This window comes from Ambystoma mexicanum, chromosome 8 (assembly GCF_040938575.1).
Source record: "Ambystoma mexicanum isolate Mex_15411 chromosome 8, UKY_AmexF1_1, whole genome shotgun sequence".
In the NCBI taxonomy this organism is placed as follows: domain Eukaryota; kingdom Metazoa; phylum Chordata; class Amphibia; order Caudata; family Ambystomatidae; genus Ambystoma; species Ambystoma mexicanum.
In genome coordinates, this window is record NC_090929.1 from 411,032,705 (window position 1) to 411,053,326 (window position 20,622).

Here is a 20,622-nt window from a genome sequence, read left to right on the forward strand (position 1 = left end):
GGCACACCAACATCAATGCTAGCAGCTTGGTGAAAACCTTGGCGAAAACGCTGGGAGCCTAAGAAAAGCTGAACGGCAGGGGTCTGACCTGGTTGTGATGTTGGCCCATCACAAACCTCAAGTACTTCTTGTGTTTTCAATTAATCGGCACATGGAAGTAGGAATACTGATGGTCCAGTAATACCCACCAGTACTGCAGATCAAGGGCTTGCAGGAACTGGGCTAGTGTAACCATCTCGATTTTGTCCTTGCGCAGGAACCAATTCAACAGCCTCAGATCCAGAATGAGATGCAAGCCCTATCCTACTTCAGCACCAGAAAATAGACGGAGTATCAGACCTTGCCTCGCTCAGAGTTTTATACCAGTTCTATCACGCTCTTTGAGAAAAGCTGACAGAACGCCTCCAAGAGGATGGGATCCTGAGGCAAGGTGCTGGTCTAAGGAACATGGTCTGGAGGACGCTGCACGAAAGGGAGACAGTAACCCTGTTAAAAGACATGCAAGGCCCAAGCATCAGATGTGGTCACAACCGTTTCTTGCTGAAAAGGGAAGTCTTCCCCGACAGGCGAACCATGGCAGCTAGCCTCACAGAGGTTTTGCTCCTTGCAGCCGTTGCCCCTCTGGGTGTTGGGGGGTCTCTACCTCTGCCTCTAGGGGAAGTGCCTGCCCTGTAGTCTACCGAGGGCAGCCACATCTGTACCCTGCGGGGTGTAGGAGGTTGAGGGGTAAAGCAAGGGAGTCATCAGCTTTTGCCCCAAACAGGTTTTGGACATCGAAAGGCATGTCCAGAGGTTTAGCCTAGACATCATGCGCGAAGCTGGACATCCTCATCCAAGAGTGGCGCCTGAGCACCACACGTGTGGACATGGACCTGCTCACACAACCAACCAGCTGTGTCCAGTATCGACTTCAGAATCTGGTGAGACGTTTTTCTGAGTAAGCCACCATAGACAGTAAGCCGTCTCTCATCTCCAACCTCTGGGATATGTTCCACAGCAGACTGCAGGCCGAACGAGAATTTCACTATGGTGCAAGAGTTTACTGTGCACAAGGTGAGGGCTGCCCGACGCAAACACCTTTTTTCCCCCAACCGTCCAGTCTCTTGCTTTCCCTGTCAGGTGAGGGAGAAGGAAAGGTAGAATAATTCACATTTTGAGTCAAGGCCTGCACCACTAGGTTCTCCAGGGAGACATGAGTGGATAGAAAAGCTGGATCAGAAGGTGTAGGGTAGCCCCCTTTGTACCGCAGATGCAGAAGTAGAAGTAGGTTTCTCACATACCTCCAATACGGGGGGCCACTACTGCCACATTGAAGAGAGGCAGTGTTTCCATCCTGGGACCTTCATCCAGGATTTCCGTTAATTCAAATTGAATTTTCATGGATGGAGCAGAGAGCCCCAGGGTATCGGCCATCTTTGCCATCAGCCACTAAAAAGGATGTCTGAGGCTTACCGGGGGTATGTGCTGGAAGAATATCCAGCTCAGATGAGGTGCCTAGAGCACTGGCTTCTTGGAAGTCTGAGGCCAGCCCTTGTACATCCTCCCCCTCATCACAGAACACCTCCAGAAAGTCCCTCTCTTCCCTGGAGAACCAAGGATCAAACCTGAAGCGTACCTTGCCCCACTCCTCGTCGTAGATGTCACATATCTTAGACATGCAGGGTTTGAAAGGAGGAGGAGCATATTCCCAAGGTTCTTCAGTGCTCACAGGGCCGACCGGCACCACCAACGTCCGGGATCTTCCCTTTTCTTGGCCAGGTCAGAGCATGCAGGCGTGTTGGAGTGGTGCACAGAGGGTACCCTGCCAGACACAGAAGAAATGGTGGGGCCTGTCGGCGCCGAAGCCAACAGAGCCTTTGCTAGAGTGGAAGGCACCGAGGCCAAAGCAGTCAGTCTTGGCAAAGATGTTGAGCATCTTTTCGCGAAATCGTTCCAATGCCTCCGGGATGGAGGATTGGGTTGGAAAAGGTACCCTATCCAGCTCTGGAGAATCTCTGGATCATTTGCTTGTCTTATTGGAAGAGGATAAAGAATGCCACTGAGAGGATCCACTCAGAGCGGGATCTCTTGCGGTACTATTTCTTTTACTTTGCCTTACGCCGAAGGGAACTTTCCTGGGTAGGACACGCTGCATGACCTCGAACGAAACCATGTAACATCAACCTTTGTTTTTCTGCCCATTCCCGGAGGGAGTTTTCGGGTACATGGACTGACACGATCCACTGCTCCACACCAAAGCAGTATAAACAAATCCAGTGCAGATCCAAAACAGACATCTGACAGCCACAGTCTGTGCACAGTTTGAACTCCGAGGCCTTCGCTGGGTAGGGCATGAAGCCAAATTCGAAAAAGTAAGATAGTGTGTTCCTGAAGCGAACAGAGTGAGCGGAAAAAAGGTACTGAGGTCACGGGGCACGGTGCCTCAATATATACTTGCCCCGACATGTCCCATGTGGGGTGCAAAGAGGTGCCGGGTGGAGCTGTGCTGCGCCCCTGACGGCAGAAAGATTTACAGAGTACAGCTGTGCTGTAGAAAGGATATCATAGATGAGGAATCCAAGGAAGGAATCCATTAGAAACAGATTTTCGTGTGAGAATGCAGTACCCAATTATTACAATTCATGTACCCCATTGTTCACATGGATTTCCAAAAATAGGCCCTGGTGGGAGGATTTTGAGAGGCCACCCTATTTATGGTAAACAGGGAAGGCACTGAGAAGTTAGTCAAAACCCAATCAAGGTAAGATAGCTGAGCAGTCAAGGCTTAATCTTAGGAAAAGTGTGAAGTGGTCTAGGACTACAATGAGTGAACACACAGAAACACCAATAATTCAAGTTAGAGAGTATGTGAATACAAATACAGTTATTTATTAGGCCTTCAATTACACACCAACTATATACAAATCACAGGTAAGTATTTCAGGGTTCAAAACTGAGGAGAGCTGGGAGCTATTTAGCTCCTTCTTGTAGAGTAGAAGAGCCTGGTTAGCTTTACACCAACAGCTACCAGGAGCTACTTTTGGCTCCCCAGGCCAACTGATGCCAAACACGCAAACCTATGTGAATGTATACTGTGCATTTGGGACAATCTTTAAACATTAGGACACATGTATATGACATTTAAAGCATAAGTGGTCATAAACAATGGACACAATGATATGTTTCCACCATATGCAGAAGTGATTTGCAGAATGCTATGTACTAGCGCCTTGTTCCCCAGTGATAGCTTCCGGTCACAGGTTGATGGTGGATACACAGGAGCTGCTTTTAGCTCCTGCTTATCCAATCCTAATTTCAAGCCCTGTATTGTCACACAAAACCATTTAACAAATATACACATTATTCATTTGGAGAAAAGAATTGCATATGAATGTATTACCAGCGCAATATAGGTGAGTAGTCAGATGCAAGGAAAAATAGACAAAAACAACACAAGAACAGCTTGCCTCAATCTTAGTAAGTCCAATCCTAGGATGGTATGTGCCTTGTATATAAGCTATACAAGTTCCAAAGTATAGCTTCGTTGGGTAAGGTCATTGATAAATGATGCAGTGGGCTGTGGTGGTGCTTTAGAAAGTTTTCAAAGTTAAATATGTAAGGTAAGTACTCCACTCAATCCTGCCATCAGCCTGTTTTAGCCACATTGTCAAACAATCAAAAAGCCATTTGTGGCGAATCCAGAGTATTTGTTCCTTCTCCCCAAAGGGGGAGCCGCCACCTGTGAGACTAGGGAGGTGAGCCCGCTACGCAAGACCCTCCCTAGGCATTTGGGCAAGCTGGATCTCACTGGGAGTGACTCCTTAGGCGACAAGGACTCCCAGTGGGACAAGTCTGTTATATTTCCCTCCAACCCAATACCTACCAAAATGTTTTCTGCCTATATTCGAGTAGATGTTAATGATAAAACTATGAAATCTGTATCTATGTTTAAATGTGCTGCTGACCCCCTCCAACCAACCCCTACCTCAGGACAAATAATATGTTTCTCGTTACAGCAAATAACCTATAAGAGAGAAGACCCGTAATTGGGAACAGGGAGGAAGAGGAGGAGCTGCAACGCAGCACACCAGCTGGAGATCACGTGCGCAGAGCAGGAAAAGCTGCTTCAGTGCGCACTCATCGCTACCTAGAGGCAGTACCACGACCGGTATGTGGTGGGCGGGGAGCCCACGTAACGTTGCCAAGCCCAGGAGCGATGAAGGATTGAAAACTTGAAGCACTTGTGTATAGGCACGTTATGTTATATCATATCATATCAAGCCGGACTGTCTCAACCGGCTAGATGCCTGACGAGACCGACACGAGAAACTGGCGTTCCGAGGAACAGACGTCCAGGAAAGTGAAAGAGGAACTAGTGACCAGCAGAGAGAGGTTCTGCTGGCGAAATTCACGTTGCAAATAGCGGGCGTCCAGGACAGCGAGAGAGGAACTGGCAACCAGCAAAGAGAATTTCCGCCGCCTACGGTCCAACTGCCTCCCCCGGGAAAAAGTCTATAGAGAAACCGGTATGCATTGCATGTCCAGGAGAGGAAGGAGGGTGGTTTGGCTCTGCAGTGCTCCGCAGCAGAAAGAGGATGCCCAAATAGCTCAAGGAGCTTACAGGCCTCGCAGCCTGAATGAAGAGTGGAATCAAGCACTGGTCAAAGAGAAAGAAAACTGATAGAGAAGCAGGAGGTAATAGAAGCGGAGACATAAGCAACTCACCAAGAAGGGGTGACTCAGAGAATTATGCCGGGGAACAGGATAGTGAAAAGACGAAAAAGAAAGACAACCCTGTGAAGAGAGGGGAGGAAAGGCGGGGCCCTCAACGAAAGGATAAACCCACAGAAAAGCAGTTAAGACAAATATCAAACCCAGGAAGGGAACGCTGGATCAAGGGGGACAGCAAGAGAAACAGACTTGAGAAAGAAGCATATGAGAAAGGTAGTTTTCCCAAAAGAAACACAGGATCAATCATTTAAAAGTCTAAACAGACCACATCACTTGCAGTGCCTAAAGAACTTTACTAAGACTAATAACTCCAGAACGATAGGTCCACATAAGACCACTAGATGTCCCTACTTACAGGGAGTCGAACTGGCTAGGAGCAACATAAGAGGTTGTCGCCTTTGTTCTTTTTTCTTTTTTTTTTTAATCGCAAGAATTGGGTGACTCGCTTGAACATTGGAGGGTAGACCCACATCTAAAAAGAAACTCTAAAAGGAATATTTCATCTTTTGTTTTTTTGGCCATAACCTGATATGATCCAAGAAGCCAAACAAAAAGGAAACTTGAAGAATTTGTATGTTTTGTGTGCAGGGGCATAGGACTTGGCCCCTTTTTGTTGGAATAATAAGGAACATTTTATTTTTGAAATACTCAAACTGTGACCCGACTTTCCCTTTTTTTAATTTTTTTTATAGAGACATTTTTGTTATCGAATCTGAAAAGGCGAAACAAAAGACTGATAAGCCAAGAGGGGTGTTTCCAGAGACATTTGGTGGAGGGGTCTCGCAGCCAGCAGTTGGAATCCCAAACCAGAATAGCAGTAGCAGTTATCGACACTTGGTTTGTTTTCTGATAAAGCGGTAGTGTCAGCTAGAGTTGGTTTAGACCAAGGACAGAATTCAGGTGTAGCAGACATCCTGATGAGCACCTTTTAGTTGAAGTTCATAGATATGGCAAGGTGAGGGATTTTCCTCTTTCTGTTTAATAAAAAAACTCCAAATGGTTTCAACCACAAGTCCCATTTCTGATCCACCAAACATATACTATATAATAAAAGGCCAGTTATAGGTTTGTCCAAAGCCGTCCTGCCCACTTTGCTTGTTATCATGGCTAGAGGGAGCTGTTGCCTTAAGCATACATAAGACTTCAAGTTCATCCGCCAGGCGAACAAAATGTGTATTTCAATAACGATAACATACAAGAAAATATATACATTTAAAAAACATATAAACACAACTTCATCAAGCACTATTTCTCTAACAAAATTAATTACTTTATTTTAATGTACTAATGCATTATGTAATTAATTGTAATATTTCTTGGTATGTATTATTATATCAATAATACTCTTCATGTACGTTTTTTAATCTCATGTCTACTTCGAATCATGCTGCACGTGAATTGTATTACTCTGACATCCCATCAACATATATTTGAGTCGAAAACCGGTAAGTGGAATACAAGACAACGAGGAGCAGATACAACAATTGGCTGTATGTACTATGTTGAACTTTCAACGGATGCTGTGAGATTTTGTTTGAGGTTACTACTCCACGTAAAAGGAGCAATTACGTTAAATACACCACATAATATATTTACACTGTGAAAATGTCTTCCTTTAGGCACATTAGCCTGTGTACACAGGCTTTTCTATTAGTAAAAAGATAGAAAGATACTAAGGGCCTCATTACAACCCATGCGCTAAGGGGTTAACGGCGCCGTAAAAGGTGTCGGCGCCGTTAAAACCTTAACGCCTGATTACGAGGTCCCTTTGCGGGTTGCACTTTAACACCTGCTTTTAGCAGGCGTTAAAAAACCAACCCGCAAAGGGACCAAGGAGCTAATTACGGCACCGTAATTTATGGTGCCATAATTAACGCCTTCCCCATTCCCATTGAGCACTATGGGCCAAAAATGGGAATGGGGAAGGGGCCATGGTGAATGGGGAATTACCGTCCCGCCAATCTTGGAATGGGGCAGTAATTCCGCCATTCACCATGGCGGACCCCGGCATGGACCATGGTGCTAATAGCACCATGGTTTAGCGCCGGGGTCGCAATGAGGCCCTAAGTATCTTAACTGCACTTCACTGAAAGGTGATGTGTGTATTTGTAACACAAGAATTCATAGGAGACATTGGGCCTCATTGAAAGTATGGCAGTATGTGGAAAAAGTGGCAGGAATTCCAAAAAAATAGGCGCAGTTGGTATCCAGTCAATGCATCATATATAAAGCACTGAATGACAAAAGCATTGAAAAAAAGCACCTAATGCATTTTTTCCAAAGGTAAAGGTTTTATTTTAGTTGAAATGAGTTTTAGATGCTAAGGCATTCCATGACATCACTATAAACCAGTGCAGTTACCTCACCAAAGCCACAAGTACACCCAACTGACTCAAACAGGTGTAAGGGACACACCTTCCCCAAACTCACTGCCAAGCACCATGCAGCCCATGGCAGTTTGCATGGGAAGGAGGGTTCCTTTACCCAGAGCCAGATCATCGCCCTGGACAAGGACAGATGCACAGTTGATAACACAATCTCCTCAACCGTTAAACCATTGTCGACCTCCTCACCCTTATTTGTATTTGTATTTATTGGATTTTATATAGCGCTTTAAGCCAAAGCGATTTACATGAGACAACAGAAAATACATAAGAAGCAAGTTAAAACAGAACAAGAATCAAATAACTCAGAACATTATACAAAATATTTGCCAAGATCTTAAGAACGGACATAGGTAGGGTAGAGCAGTAGACTGGAAACAGTAGAGAGCTGTCAGGTAGAAGATGGGAGTAGGTAGGACTTTAAAAGGAGGTGCTGAAAGATGAATATGAGGTGATGGAGCGGATAGAAAGAGGGATACTGTTCCAGTGGAGTGGAGCAAGAAGCTGGAAGGAACGGAAGCGGGATGGTGCACAGGGTGGGGGTGGAACAGTGAGTAGGAAGTGATCAGCAGAACGGAGTGAGCGGGATGGAGAGTAGAATGAGAGGAGGGAGGAGAGGTAAGTTGGGGCAAGACTATAGAGAGATTTGAAGACGAGACAGAGGAAGTTGAATTTAAGTTGACAGTGAAATGAGAGCCAGCCGAGTGAGGAGAGTGAGGAAGAAATAGAATCGTGAGGAGAGAGAAGACAGAGGGAACGGATGGGGTAGAAATATTTAAGGGGGGCTAGGTGTGAGGCAGGGAGGCCAAAGAGGAGACCTGAGCAGTAGAAGAGTTGAAAGAAGATTAAGGAATATATTAAGAGTTTAGTGGCGTGAAAGGTAATGAGGGAGCAGATTTTGCGAATGTTATAAAGATGGAAGCGACAAGCACGGGAGGTATGAGAGATATGGCGAGTAAAGGAGAGGTGAGAGTCAAAGTGGATGCTGAGGTTGCGGTCAAAGGGGGAGATGGGGAGCTGGCAGGGGGGAAAAAGAATGCAGTGATGTGGGGAGAGAGGGTGTTGGCAGGAAGAAATACAACTTTGGTTTTGTCAGAGTTCAGGGTAAGAAAGTGGGAGGACATCCAGGATTTAATAGCAGTGAGTGGATGTCGGGAGTGAAGGAAGAGAAGGAGATGAAGAGTTGGGTGTCACTGGCGTAGAAGCGGGGAGAAACACCAAAGGATGAGATGATTGGAGCTAAGAGGGATGTATATAGTGAGAAGAGAAAAGGGCCAAGTACAGAGCCTTGGGGATGCCGAAATCAAGGGAATGGGTAGGAGAGGTGCAGCCACCTCAGGAGACAGCAAAAGTGCAATTGGATAGGTAGGAGGAGAGCCAATTGAGGACAGAGCCTTTGAGGCCAAAGGAGGAAAGGGTTTTAAGAAGTAGGGGGTGATCAACAGCGTCGAAGGTGGCTGAGAGGTCAAGAATAATGAGAACAGAAGAGTGTTTAGAGTAGTGTGTGGTGAGGAGGGTGCTAAGAACAGAGGTGAGAGCAGTTTCAGTAGAGTGGAACGGTGGAGAGAGAGGTTGGAGATGAAAGCTGAGAGTTGCGAGTAGACAAGGTGTTCGAGGGGTTTAGATAGGAAGTGTAAGAGAGAGATAGGGCAAATGTTGGAAGCCAAAAGGGGGTTAGCAGATGTTTTTTTTCAGAATTGGGACGATGGTTGCGTGCTTGAAGGCAGATGGAAAGGTTGCGGTAGAGAGACAACTGTTGAAAAAGGAGGTAAGATAAGGAATAAGGAGAGGGTAAGCTATGGGAATAAGAGAGGTGGGAAGAGGGTCAGAGGGAGCAGCTGTAGGGTGAGTTTTAGACAGGAGGGAAACTTCGGAGTGAGAGACTGGAGTGAAGTTAGACATGGTGGTGGATGGGGTAGTGGGAAATGGAGAAGGGGGGAGAGTAGGAGGGGGAAGGCAAAATGTTTTGGCCTAAGTTAAGTACCTTAGAAGAGAAGAAGTTAGCGAAGTCAGAGGGTGTTAGAGGAGAGGTCACAGAGTGATCCGGGGAAGGAGAGAGAAGGCGAGTCAATGTTTGAAAGATTTGGCAGGGTTGGGAAGATTGGGAGTGAAGGAGGTCTGAGGTCCTTATCCAGCATGCCATTAAGAATACCAGCAATATAAGAACAGCCTTACCACCGCTGCTGAAGCTGGTATCATTCCTGCACTTCCGTGCCACAGGCATATATCAGCACACTGTCGGCATGCTGCCTGGCATGTCACAACCACCACTTTCACAAGTGCTGGATGTACTGCTGAAATATGTACACCAGCACATCTCTCTGCCCAGCACCCCTGCAGAGGTGCATGTCACTTAGGCCAGATGTTATGCCACTGCCCACTTCCCCAATGTAATAGCAGCCCTGGACTGCACACATGTCTCATTGGTGGCACCCCCAGGTATCCGAGCATGTGTTTCGAAACAGGAAACCGTACCATTCCCCGAATGTGCAATGTAGATGCGACGCAGACCTCACTGTGACCCACTGCTGTGCCCGTTTCCCAAGTTCAAGTCATGACGCCCTGCCTGCATACAAGGAGACCCACAGATGACAGCAAACTTGGATCCTAGGTATGTATCCACAAAGGGGAAAGCAAAAATGAAGGGGGGAGGGACACAGATCCACCATCCATATGTAGCACAAAATATCCTGGGGCATGATTCAAATGTCATCGCAAACACCCGATGCCATGCCCCCTCCACACTAAAGCAGTCGGGTGAAGAGACCACAAGTCCAAGAATGCATCAGACACCATAACAAAAGTATTTTTGTGGTATAGCGCCCCCTACCCCACCCCTAAGATATTATGATGAACACAGGTGGCCACCCATGGAAGCAGAAAAGAAAGCACCCCACCATACCCAGTAGCACACAATAGTCCGAAGACATACAAAACATCACACACTGCCACAGGCACATATCAAATACACCACACTGGCCGAGAAAAAGGCGGCACAGGCCGCAACGTGCAAAGTAACCACTGGGATGTGCAGGGACGATTGGGTAATCCAGACTATGAGGATACATACATATGCTGCTGAGCAAGATGGGCAAAAGGCATTGTGCATTGTCAAATGCAAGGGAAACACACCCCAATGGCACTAGAGTGTACTCAAATAACTGCATGGAAGTGAAAAGCATGCACCACTTAGTCAGGGCAGACAAGTTTGACCATTACCTATTTGCAAGAAACAAGTTTTCATTCCACTTGCAGGTCACTCTGGGTACCCACAACTACCATGGATCATGGCTACAATAAGGAAGCTTGGGACGCCACATTAAATTGCCTACAACAAGGCACACAAGGACCAGGGTATGTATAGAACGGACATTTGAAATCTTGAAAGGAAGATTCCAGTGCTTACACCATACTGCAGGAGCACTTATGTACAGTCCAGACAAGACTAGGAAGATAGTCCTTGTGTGTGTAATGTTGCATAATATGTGCATCAGGAGGAATGTACCATTGCCTGCTGAGGAGGACGTGGCATAGGCAGACTCAGAGGAGGAGGGTAATGAGATATGGGCTGGCAGACCAGCACAGGATGGCCGTGCACAAGGAAGGGATGGGTGCAAGCAGCGTCAAGAATTGATAGACAATTTATTTTGACATAAAATATCACACACAATATAAATAGATAAATCACTGTAGTAAAATCTATGACACGACCCAAAAGACTACCGGATCTTTAGTTGTGATGCAAGAGGGCGCTAATAGCCCTACCGCCAAACCCCCCGGCGCCATTAGCGCCGGATCACAGGTTTGGCGGAAGGGTTATTGCCCATTCCCCATTGGGCCCATTCGGGAATTCCTCATTCCCCATTGGGCCCAATGGGGAACATTCGCGCTATTACCGCCGGCGGATTTCCCGCCGGCGGTAATCGCGCCAAAAATCGGCAATTTGGCAGCGGATTTCCCCCAGCTCAAAGCTGGGGGGAAATCCACCAAAGCCATGATCTGGCAGACCCTTAAATTCGGCAGTAATAGCGCTACCGCCGCATTTAAGGGTTACCGCCAGACTCGTGATGAGGCCCTAAGTCTGTGAAACCCATGTCCTACCACCTCCCTCAATCCCAAATAACCATGTCCGCCCACCACCTTCAATCCCAAAGACCCATGACCTACCACCTACCTCAATCCCCAGCACCCTTGTCTTCCCCCTACCTCAATCCCAAACACCCATGTCCTCCCACCACTCTCAAACCCCAACGCCCATGCCCTCCCTCTGTCCCCAATGTCCTCTTGGAATCAGGCAATTTGTTATGGCGTTTCTCTTGGCCAAAAGGCGCCTTTGGTGTGTGAGTGGTGGTGGACAACAACCTCCTACAGGGAAACCCAGCTTTTAACCTTTCTGGGGGGAAACGGAGGCAGTGCTGAGTGACTCTAGACCACACATGTATTGCATTGTGAGAAGTGCCCTCTACATATTATCCTAGCTAGATGAGTGCCTCAGTAAGCTCCAACCTCCTCTGGCCCACCATAGTATTTACCAGGTTAGCCTAAGATAGGTGTCACCGCTGACGTTCCATTTCCTTGGCTATTCTACTTGTGGCCCCTTGCACAACATCCTGCATTCCCTGGGTATGCGGCATGTTGAGCGCTGTTGAGCCCTTCCATCCTCTCCTGCCGCTGCTCCGGTCTTGTGAGCCTCTCCCAGATGGAAGATAAGGCATCACTGGGCAGGGCAGCAGGTGGGCGAACAGCTGAGGTGCTGTGTGAGCCATCACTCTCAAACACTGCTGCATGCCCACCATCTGAAGCATCATCAGCATCATCAGGCTGTCTGAGGGACTGCAGCTTAACAGCAACATGGGATTGGGGAGTACTAATCACAAGAGAACCAAGGCCTGGCGAATGTGGCACGACAGAGGGCAGGCCAACTCCAGCCCCACCCGTGTCTGGTGACAAAGAGCCGATGCTGGAGACCGATAAAGGGTGCCCTGCTTGACATGGCCAGGTAAACTGCTGGCATTTAAGGTGAGGGATGGTACAACCGGCAAGAGAATTGCCCGATTTGCAGCTGAGGCGATGATGGGTGCAGCAACAGATGTGGGGCCAGGCAGCTTGGTGGCAGTGGCTGGTGCAGAGGTTACTAGGCCGGTGACAATGCCAGTAGAGGTGGCAACTGCTTCGGGATACACCTTTGATCTAGCTTTTTTAGCTGGTGTCTTGCAGAGACTGCCAGATGTCTGGAATACATGGGTGGCAGAAGAGGTGCTTGTAATTGCGGGGGCTACTGCTGCGTTGATGGGCACGGCATGTGGAGGCGCTACATCACTGCAACTTGTGTGCCTCTAATGAGAAGAAAGACAGATTCCATAGTCATGTATACACTGTGGCATGTACATGCAAAGAACACAAGGTATGGTCAGGGTCCTGTGTCCATCTACGTATGTGGATCTCATGCTTGTCCTGTGCACAGTGCACTGGGGGGTGGGTTACCTATGCACCTTCAACATTACTTAGCTGGTCTATGACAGATACAGGGTGCATGTGTGTCATTGTCATGATGTGACGGTTAGGGGGTGTCCCTTGGGTTGTTAGCGCTGGTGGTTACAGACCTAGGGCTACATTTTGTAGAAGGCGCTCTCCAGCCCCATGTGTCCTGCCATACTTGTGATAGTACTATGACTCATGGGGTGGATACCTTTTTTGATGCTGTATGGCGCATGTGTTGGCTCATGTGAGGGGGCCTGGTAAAAACAAATGGAAGAATACAAAGTTGTCCATGCTCACCTATGTAAACTCTAGCAACTGTTTTCAGAACAACTTGAGAAAAAACAATAATCTGACATGGTGCACAGGGCATGACCAGGGGTACTTCTGGGTTGCTGGTTGTGGCATTGTGCATTAAGGGCCGTCAAGGGTGTATGAGGTGACTAGTCTGTTGATGTCTACAGTCATCACATTTATTTCCAGGTGAACACATGGAATGGGTCGTCCTACGTATTCCTGTGGCGTTGCCACTGGTGAGCCATGAAGGGACTTAACATCAACATTGTCACCTGTGTGTTAGCCTAATGCTGGCTGGGACACATGCACCGCCTTCCCAATTCCCTGGCCCTATGGTGTGCTTTTGTACTCACCTGGCTCTGGTTGGCTTCCTGCTCACTCTTCTGCTCCGATCCTCTCCATCCCTTCCATGTGAAGGATGCTTGCCACTCTCTCCCCCCAAGGGGTAAGATGCAGTGGCTCCACTGCGCCTCCTCCAGTCACAGCAGTCTCAGAGTGATGAGGCGAGGGGACTGTGGACACAGGCCTTCATGTTATTCCACTTCTTCATGCAGTCTTCCATGTTTCGCGGTCACTACCTAGACCTAAAGGGTGCTGTTGCAGTGGACAGAGGTTTTGGACAGATTTGCAGCAAGCAGATCATCTGCATTGTACACCACCTTATCTACTAATACCAGCAGCTCTGCCTCACTGAATTTGGGCTTGCGGACCCTAATTTCTGGCACTGTTGTCTTGTCCTTGTCTCCTGGCATGATTCAACAACGTTTGATAGCTGGATGGCAAAGGGAAACGATGGGTTGAAGATGGATTGTGTTTTTTAAAGATGGCTGCCGCTGAGCTTCCAGTTTGTGAATGATGCAATTTCCACTCATCGTTAATTCCACCGGCGGCATTACCACTCAGTAATTTCACTGGTGGAATTACTGTTCAGTAATTCCTCCACTTTTCCATAGTCTCTTAGTACTGGCAGTCTTAGGGACTGGTCAGCTTTTCCATAAGGACGAGCAAAACAGACAATGTAAGTAAAGGAGAAGGCTTTACTGACCTCCAAAAAGTCAGGGAGGGTTAAAAAAGCAAAGCAAAAAGAATGGGGTCCCATAGAAATGTACAGAGGGAAAGTTTCAAAAAGGAAATCTTTCCTAACACCCATAGTACATCATTCCTTCTTCCAGGTGCTGCTGTTATTTTTACAAGAGAGGGAACGAAGATTCAATCCCTGTATTGTTGTACTGCTTTCTGACAGTTTAGTTAATCTATGCAAGGATGGCTGAATGAGCGCGACACTGTTTCATTTGCACATTTTTAACCAGCAGAATAAGCTGAAATCTCAAGCGTTTTCTCTTGGGTTGCTCAGGAATGATCCACATTTCATTTACTGTAGGTGTATGTATATATAGATATATGAATGCAAGCAGCCTACTAAATAACACTTTTTCTCTCTCCATTTAATAAATATGCCAATCACTTATGAGCAAACCAAGTTATACATCATACATATTACGTTACGTTAAAGCAGCAAAGTAAACTTTCATCTGCAAAGGGTGCTGAGAAAATGAGTATTGTATATGTTGCCATTTTTCCAAAATGTTTGTTTCTCGCAACAAAAAAGGGAAAACCATTGAAACCGATTTCAAAATTTCGGGAAATGTAACACTAGCTAAAACACGTCATAACCTCCACAGCAGCTAGAATCAACCTGTGTAACAGCAGGAAGATCCACCCCCATCACAACTACCAATCCACAAAATCTCATCTTCACCCTTGTCCCTTTGTGCCAATTTGAAACGTTCCCACCTACACACTTTACAATCTCCCCCGCTTCTCTTCCACCATTTCTAATGCTGGTTGCCTCTCCATGCACAACCTAACCCTCGACACATCAACCTAACCCTTGACACATGTGTACTACTCGTCTTTAATTCCATTAATGGACTTGCCCCAACGACGAGTACACTCCAGCCATCTCCTACTACTCGCCTCCTCATACACTCCACAATCTTTTTGTCCCTTGCCTACCTTGCACCACCAACATTCACTCATTTGCATCTGCCTTGAAGCACAATCTCCTATAACTCAACGGGGCAGGGCAAACATCCTCTCACATAATACTACGCGCAATTGAAACCACAGGCCTAACCATCACTGAACATGAGATGTCATCCTCCCTGTAAAAAAATGACTTCCATATGGTCTGCCAGGTTTTTATTCCTAGTTCATGTTGGGTTAAACTCCCATTATTAACTGGTTCTGTTTTCACTGAGCATCAATCATTAATCTTCTGTGAGGCACCTACTTGCAGTATTGCCAGTCTAGTGTATGTTACCCTGTTTTTCTGATCAAAGCAACATGTCCTCAATAGATACGATTAAATATCATTGGTTTGGGCCAGGATTCATCTGGGACTAATGGTGACAATGGGGCCAGCTTTCACACACTTAATGAAGACCATACACCTCCAGAGGATACAACAGAGCAAGTAAAAAGATGACAGAGTCAGCCGTAACATGTGATAAGGGAACAGAAGAGCAAGCTTGCAGAGAACAGCTGCAGAGCATAAAATAGTCATTGCAGGGGACTAGTCAACATCACAAGAAGGTATAGATTACTGGCATCACTAGGGATCACTAGGGAAAGAGACAGCCAAAGCAGTAAAAGGAAGGGGGTAGTGCAGCATTCAGTAGAAGTTCAAATAATAGTAAATCGATAACGCGCACCAGCCTAATAAAAGTGGAAAGCCAGCCATAGGAGGCAACGGAGAAGAGGATTAGATGAGAACTCTCAGAGGATAGACTTGACTACCACAAATACAAGGGGCAGCCACAGATGAAAGCCTTCATACATCAAACACTACCAAAAAGAGTCTACCTTTTCAGAAGATTGGCAACTAGTCGACCAAATGCTGCCCCACAAAGCAGAGATGGAACAAAAAGGCCACTGGGCACAGAGATCCCATACGTCCAGCAGGAGAGTAAGAAGTATAATCCAAAGAATAAGGACAGCGTGATGGGACTGAAAGTACCTGCAATAAAAGAGACACACAGTGCATTATTAGATTAGAGCTGGCAAACACATACGTGTGGACAACAACATGACTTTGTGAAAGGACAGATGTAAACTGTCTCAGCAGCATAACCTGGGTAAAGAGATGGGAAGAGAGGGTAGTGTGACAGCACTGAGGTATGTAGTGCATGCTTATGAGGGTTAGAGAGGAGGTAGCTAATTGGGATGGTGCAGCTCTGATGTGTATTGCTGCCGTTCTCGCCGCCTGGCTGGTCAGGGCAAAAGAACTGCAGACTGAAATTGAATTGTGACACAATGTAAACTATGGAACTATATAACGTCTGATTATTTTAAACTGAGAGAACAAAACAAGAAGCATACATAGTATGCATTCAGCACTTCTTCTATGGCATGCCATCTCTGTTTACATAATAAGTAAAAGTTACTCACCAGAGTAACTCTTTCACTATTATTCAGAAGTACTACTTTGGGATAGTACAGAAGCAGATGCCAGATCAATGTTAAGGGCTAAGAAGCTTCAGGGTAGGACTGCACAACCTCAGGCTCCACCTCCTAATCTAAAAGACAGTCCATATCCACATATGTTATCCACTGCATTGACATGTGTGTACCATCGCTTAAGATTTTTCTTCACAGCTGAGGGGTAAGCCGCTGTTTCATTCTTTTTTTTTTTTAAACTGCAGTCATTGCTTATTATGCTCTGTGACCTCAGCATCTGTTCCTGTAAAGGCATAGGGCAGATAAAGGTACATACATTGCTCTTATGTGCCTCCGTAGACACTAAAAGACCCCACGCATGATTCAATTTCAGAAAACAGACACTTAATCTTGAAAGCAAAAATAAAGGGCATAAACTGCAACATTTCGTGGTCCCTCATTCCCCCTCACAATCCTGCCTCCCCCATACTCCCACTATTGCGAGAAATCCCATATTGAGGTCTAAACTTGGGCAAAGTCAAACAACAAACCCTTGGGGACAATAGCTCTCACTGTTAGTTCTGGAGGTGGAGGGGATTCATCAGGTGACAGCTGGATCTGGTGGCTCTGGTCTCCGGCAGTGACGTAATTAAGTGGATCACCACCAGGCTGGTCTTAACTGAAGTAGAAGGAAGCTCTCTGTAATGACTGATACTGGAGGACCCCAGGACAACTCAGGGCAAGGTCCAGTTGGTGTTACCACAGACAGGGTCGGCAGGAACAAGAAAGCAAAATAGTTGGAATTAAGCTTCAGGAAAGTCCTCGTCTGGACAGAGAGCCAGGTCGCACAACGAAGATGCCGGTTATATCCCTATATCCATAGTTATATCCCCAGGGCTGAAAAGGATCCCAGTATTGAATGATGATCAATTCCTATAAGAACTGTTGTCAACATTCTAGTCTTTTCCGAACAACTGAGACGAGAAAGAGGCAAGGAGTAAGGATGATCGCTCCCCATGAGAACGGCTGTCAGCAGTCTAGTCCTTCTCCAAATCCTATTGGCCAGAGTGAATATAAAAAGGAGGAAAGACTCGGGAAATGTGAGAGAGGTGGGAGGACCTGGCTGCAGAAGAAGGAAGGGCTGTATACTGCTGTACCAAAAGAAGCAAGGGGGAAACCTTACATCCCAACTACCTGTGGGAAGCTGGAAAGCACGGGAGGTGTCTAGAAGGCCAGTCTACCCCTCTAGGAAGAAAGGGAACCCCTGGGCATTAGAGTGTCACAGCCCAGAGGAGACTATAGTCTCCCTTCACTGAGGGGAAAACCCCAGAAAGTCTGTGTCTTTGCCCAACTGGGCTGAAGCCCATTGAGGTTTATGGGAAGAAGTCTGAAGGTCTTTGCTGGCGTGAGAGAAATGGTCCTCTCAGAGGCTGCAGCTGTTTTGAAGAAGTTGTTGCACCTCTCTGCGAGTCTTGTAGAATTGGGAAACACAAACTGGTGTTGAAGATACAAGGGGCAACCCCAGCAGGGAAGCAGAGGAAGGCTGTGTGAGCAGGACGTGCCGCAGAGACGCCAGGAGCCAAGGAAAGATTCCTGGGCGTTCGGCTACTCGAAAAAGCAGCGTTTGACCTACCGGGACCTGAAGCAAGACAGGCGTGCTGAAGCGAAGCCACGAGAGAAACCAGAACTACATGAAAGCAGCGCAGAGTGGAAAGCAGGTGGCAAAGCCTTGCCACGGAAGCGCGAAAGGGATAGAAGACGCCAGAGAGAGCCGGTGAGTCAGACACAAGCAAAGTGGGTACCCCGGGGTGTTTCGGCGACCACACAAAATACAAACTGCCAACAGTGAAGCTGCAGAAACAGAGACATTAAAGAGACTGAGTGCAAACCAAGGAGGCATTTTGAAAATAAAGACCCCAGCCATATAAGAATGCATAGAATGCAAATATGCAGGGAACTACGACTGAAGGTTGAATCAACCAGACTCAAGAAGATATGACTCAAGAAGATGTATGCAATTGTGGAAGTAAAAGAGGGACTGTAACCTGTGTTAGGCAAGAATTGATGTAGTAAGCCTGTGGGAGAGTACACAAGACTTGTCCTCTTGGTATTGGTTAACCCACCTATTGGTAAAGGTCTGTACTGCACAAGTTGGTAGTGTGACTGAGCAGCCAGACTTATCTCAAGAGGGGTAAATGTGAGCTGTAGCAATGAAATCCATCAATACAAGTATCCAAATGAACTTGTACTCAAGGTTTTTAGTTAAAATAATTATTTTACTGTCGTTTTTAAATAAGCATTTTTTAAAAAGGGCAATGTATGCCACAATCAAATATACTTTAAATACTTTCACAGAATGAACACAAAGCTAGTAGATACTCTTTAGAGATGCTTCTTACACACTTCCTATACCCTCAGGTGACTTCACTAACTAGGACAGTAATTGCAATTATATATCACCAGTACACTTTGTAAATTCTGAGGTTTGTAGAAAGGAAAGGTTAAAGGAAGGAAAAAGGTTAAACAGGTTCTCAGAGCATGTGAGCACTTTAAATCTTCCAATGAAGTCTATATAAAAACATTTCCAGTCATATTAGTTAAAAACCAGTGTATCACCTATGAGGGACAGTAAGTACCAAAGTCAAATGGAATAGAAGAGTCTGCAGGGGCTAGGACAGCTAAAGTCAATTGACGCAAAGTCTATGGAGCTGAGGCACTTCTTAGATAGTAAAAGTCTTGCACAAAGTTAGAGAGTTTGTTGAGGAAAAAAAAAATCACTGTAGGGTCACAAGCTGTTACACTTGTGGAGGTTAGAGCTGAAATCAACTCTAGCAAAGCAGCTACTGCAAGTCTCAACTCAGAAGAGCAAGCTACAGACACTGAGGTAAGTACCCCAAGTCAGAACAGTAACTTTGGTTTGAAGAAGAGGGTCCAACTGGCTTCTGTCTGGTTGCAGCGATGCAGATCCTGTGTTTCTCAGCCTCAGTCGTGGGGACAAGAGGGAGGACGGTTTGGGGACTCCTGCGGCAGCAATTCGGAGATCAGCGGCAGCTACAGGCTCTTTTCGGATCAGCAGCACTTTGCGGTTTCAGCGCTCGGTAAACAGCACCACCGCAGATCTTGGGACACCGGTTGGGCTTCCTTCACTCCTTGAGTCCTGCATTCTGGTGAGGGGACTCGAGCTCTGGTTGTCCTGCTTCTGCAGGGTCCTGGGGAGACTCCTGGAGCTTTTGGCTGACTTACAGACGTTGCACTCCACTATGGATTTCTACTAGTTCCCTGGCACTCGGTTCCTGCAGCAGCAAAGAAGTACAGCCAGTCGGGGAAGGTCGTCCAGTGGATTTAGTCTTGGGCTAGTTGGTCCCACTAACCCAAGGGAAGAAGTCGTCCCTTCAGGAGCTCCTCTTGTCGATCAGAAAAAGGAGTTTCAGCACAGTAGCAGGGCTTCACCAGGCAGTTCAACGGTCCAAGAGGGTGCAGCAAGCTTCGTTCACGGTTTCTTCGTTGGGTAGTTCTTCCCAGTGGTTGACTCTGCCTCTAGTCCCAAAACCCTTGCCTTTTAAGCAAGTTTCTCCCATTCATACACAGCCTAGCTGTCACTCAAACAGCGGGGTGGCTGTCCTAAAAGGACAGCTAGCAAGCCAATCAGGAGTGGGTGCATTCAGGTTTCCCTTGAGATGAAGGACAGGGGAGTTTTGGGCACCTGCCTCACTCCCTGCCCTTCCAGACACACTGGAGCCAGAGGTGGGTTTCAGTACTGAAGCCCGCCAAAGGCAAAACAAACAAAGGGCTCAAACCTGGCTTGGCGCGCAGAGTAAAACCCAAGAAAGACCTCACAAACAGAAATTGGTGACAAAAGAAGACCAGGGCCATTTTGACAAAATGGTCACCCAATGGGTGCTATATTGCAGCTGAGAATTCAGCCTGCGGTAGAAAGGCACAATGGTAGGAACATTAAACAACTGCCACCAGCAATTTAAAGTACTAAGGGTAACATAACATTTTTTACATGAGTATGTAGGAAAAGGGGCTACTAAGTAACTGAGTAACATAGAAGTACTAATGCTCTATGTATTCTGTTGTCATAATGTAAAGCACTTTGGATTAAAGCGCTATATAAATACAAGTACCCCCCCCCCCAGCACTCCACTTAAGATGATGTGTGCTGGACCTACAAAGAGAAAAGGGAAGTAAAGTCAATTTCACTATACTATTCTTGGGAACAGTAGTTCTTGCAAGAAAAGGTATTTAAACCTTAAGAGAAATCTAAAGGATTTCTCTGTGACACTGCACTGAAGGTGCTGTGTGTCACCAT

At 46.6% G+C, this 20,622-nt stretch overlaps 1 protein-coding gene across 1 annotated transcript in view; it reads right to left on the reverse strand.

Annotated features, from left to right (window-relative positions):
* CLCN6 (chloride voltage-gated channel 6) overlaps window positions 1–20,622 on the reverse strand; it is a 510,100-nt gene that overhangs the window by 141,813 nt on the left and 347,665 nt on the right. Inside the window, exon 15 of the mRNA XM_069609912.1 lies at window positions 15,735–15,888. Coding sequence (XP_069466013.1) covers window positions 15,735–15,888 — 154 coding nt within the window. The remainder of the gene's footprint in view (window positions 1–15,734; window positions 15,889–20,622) is intronic.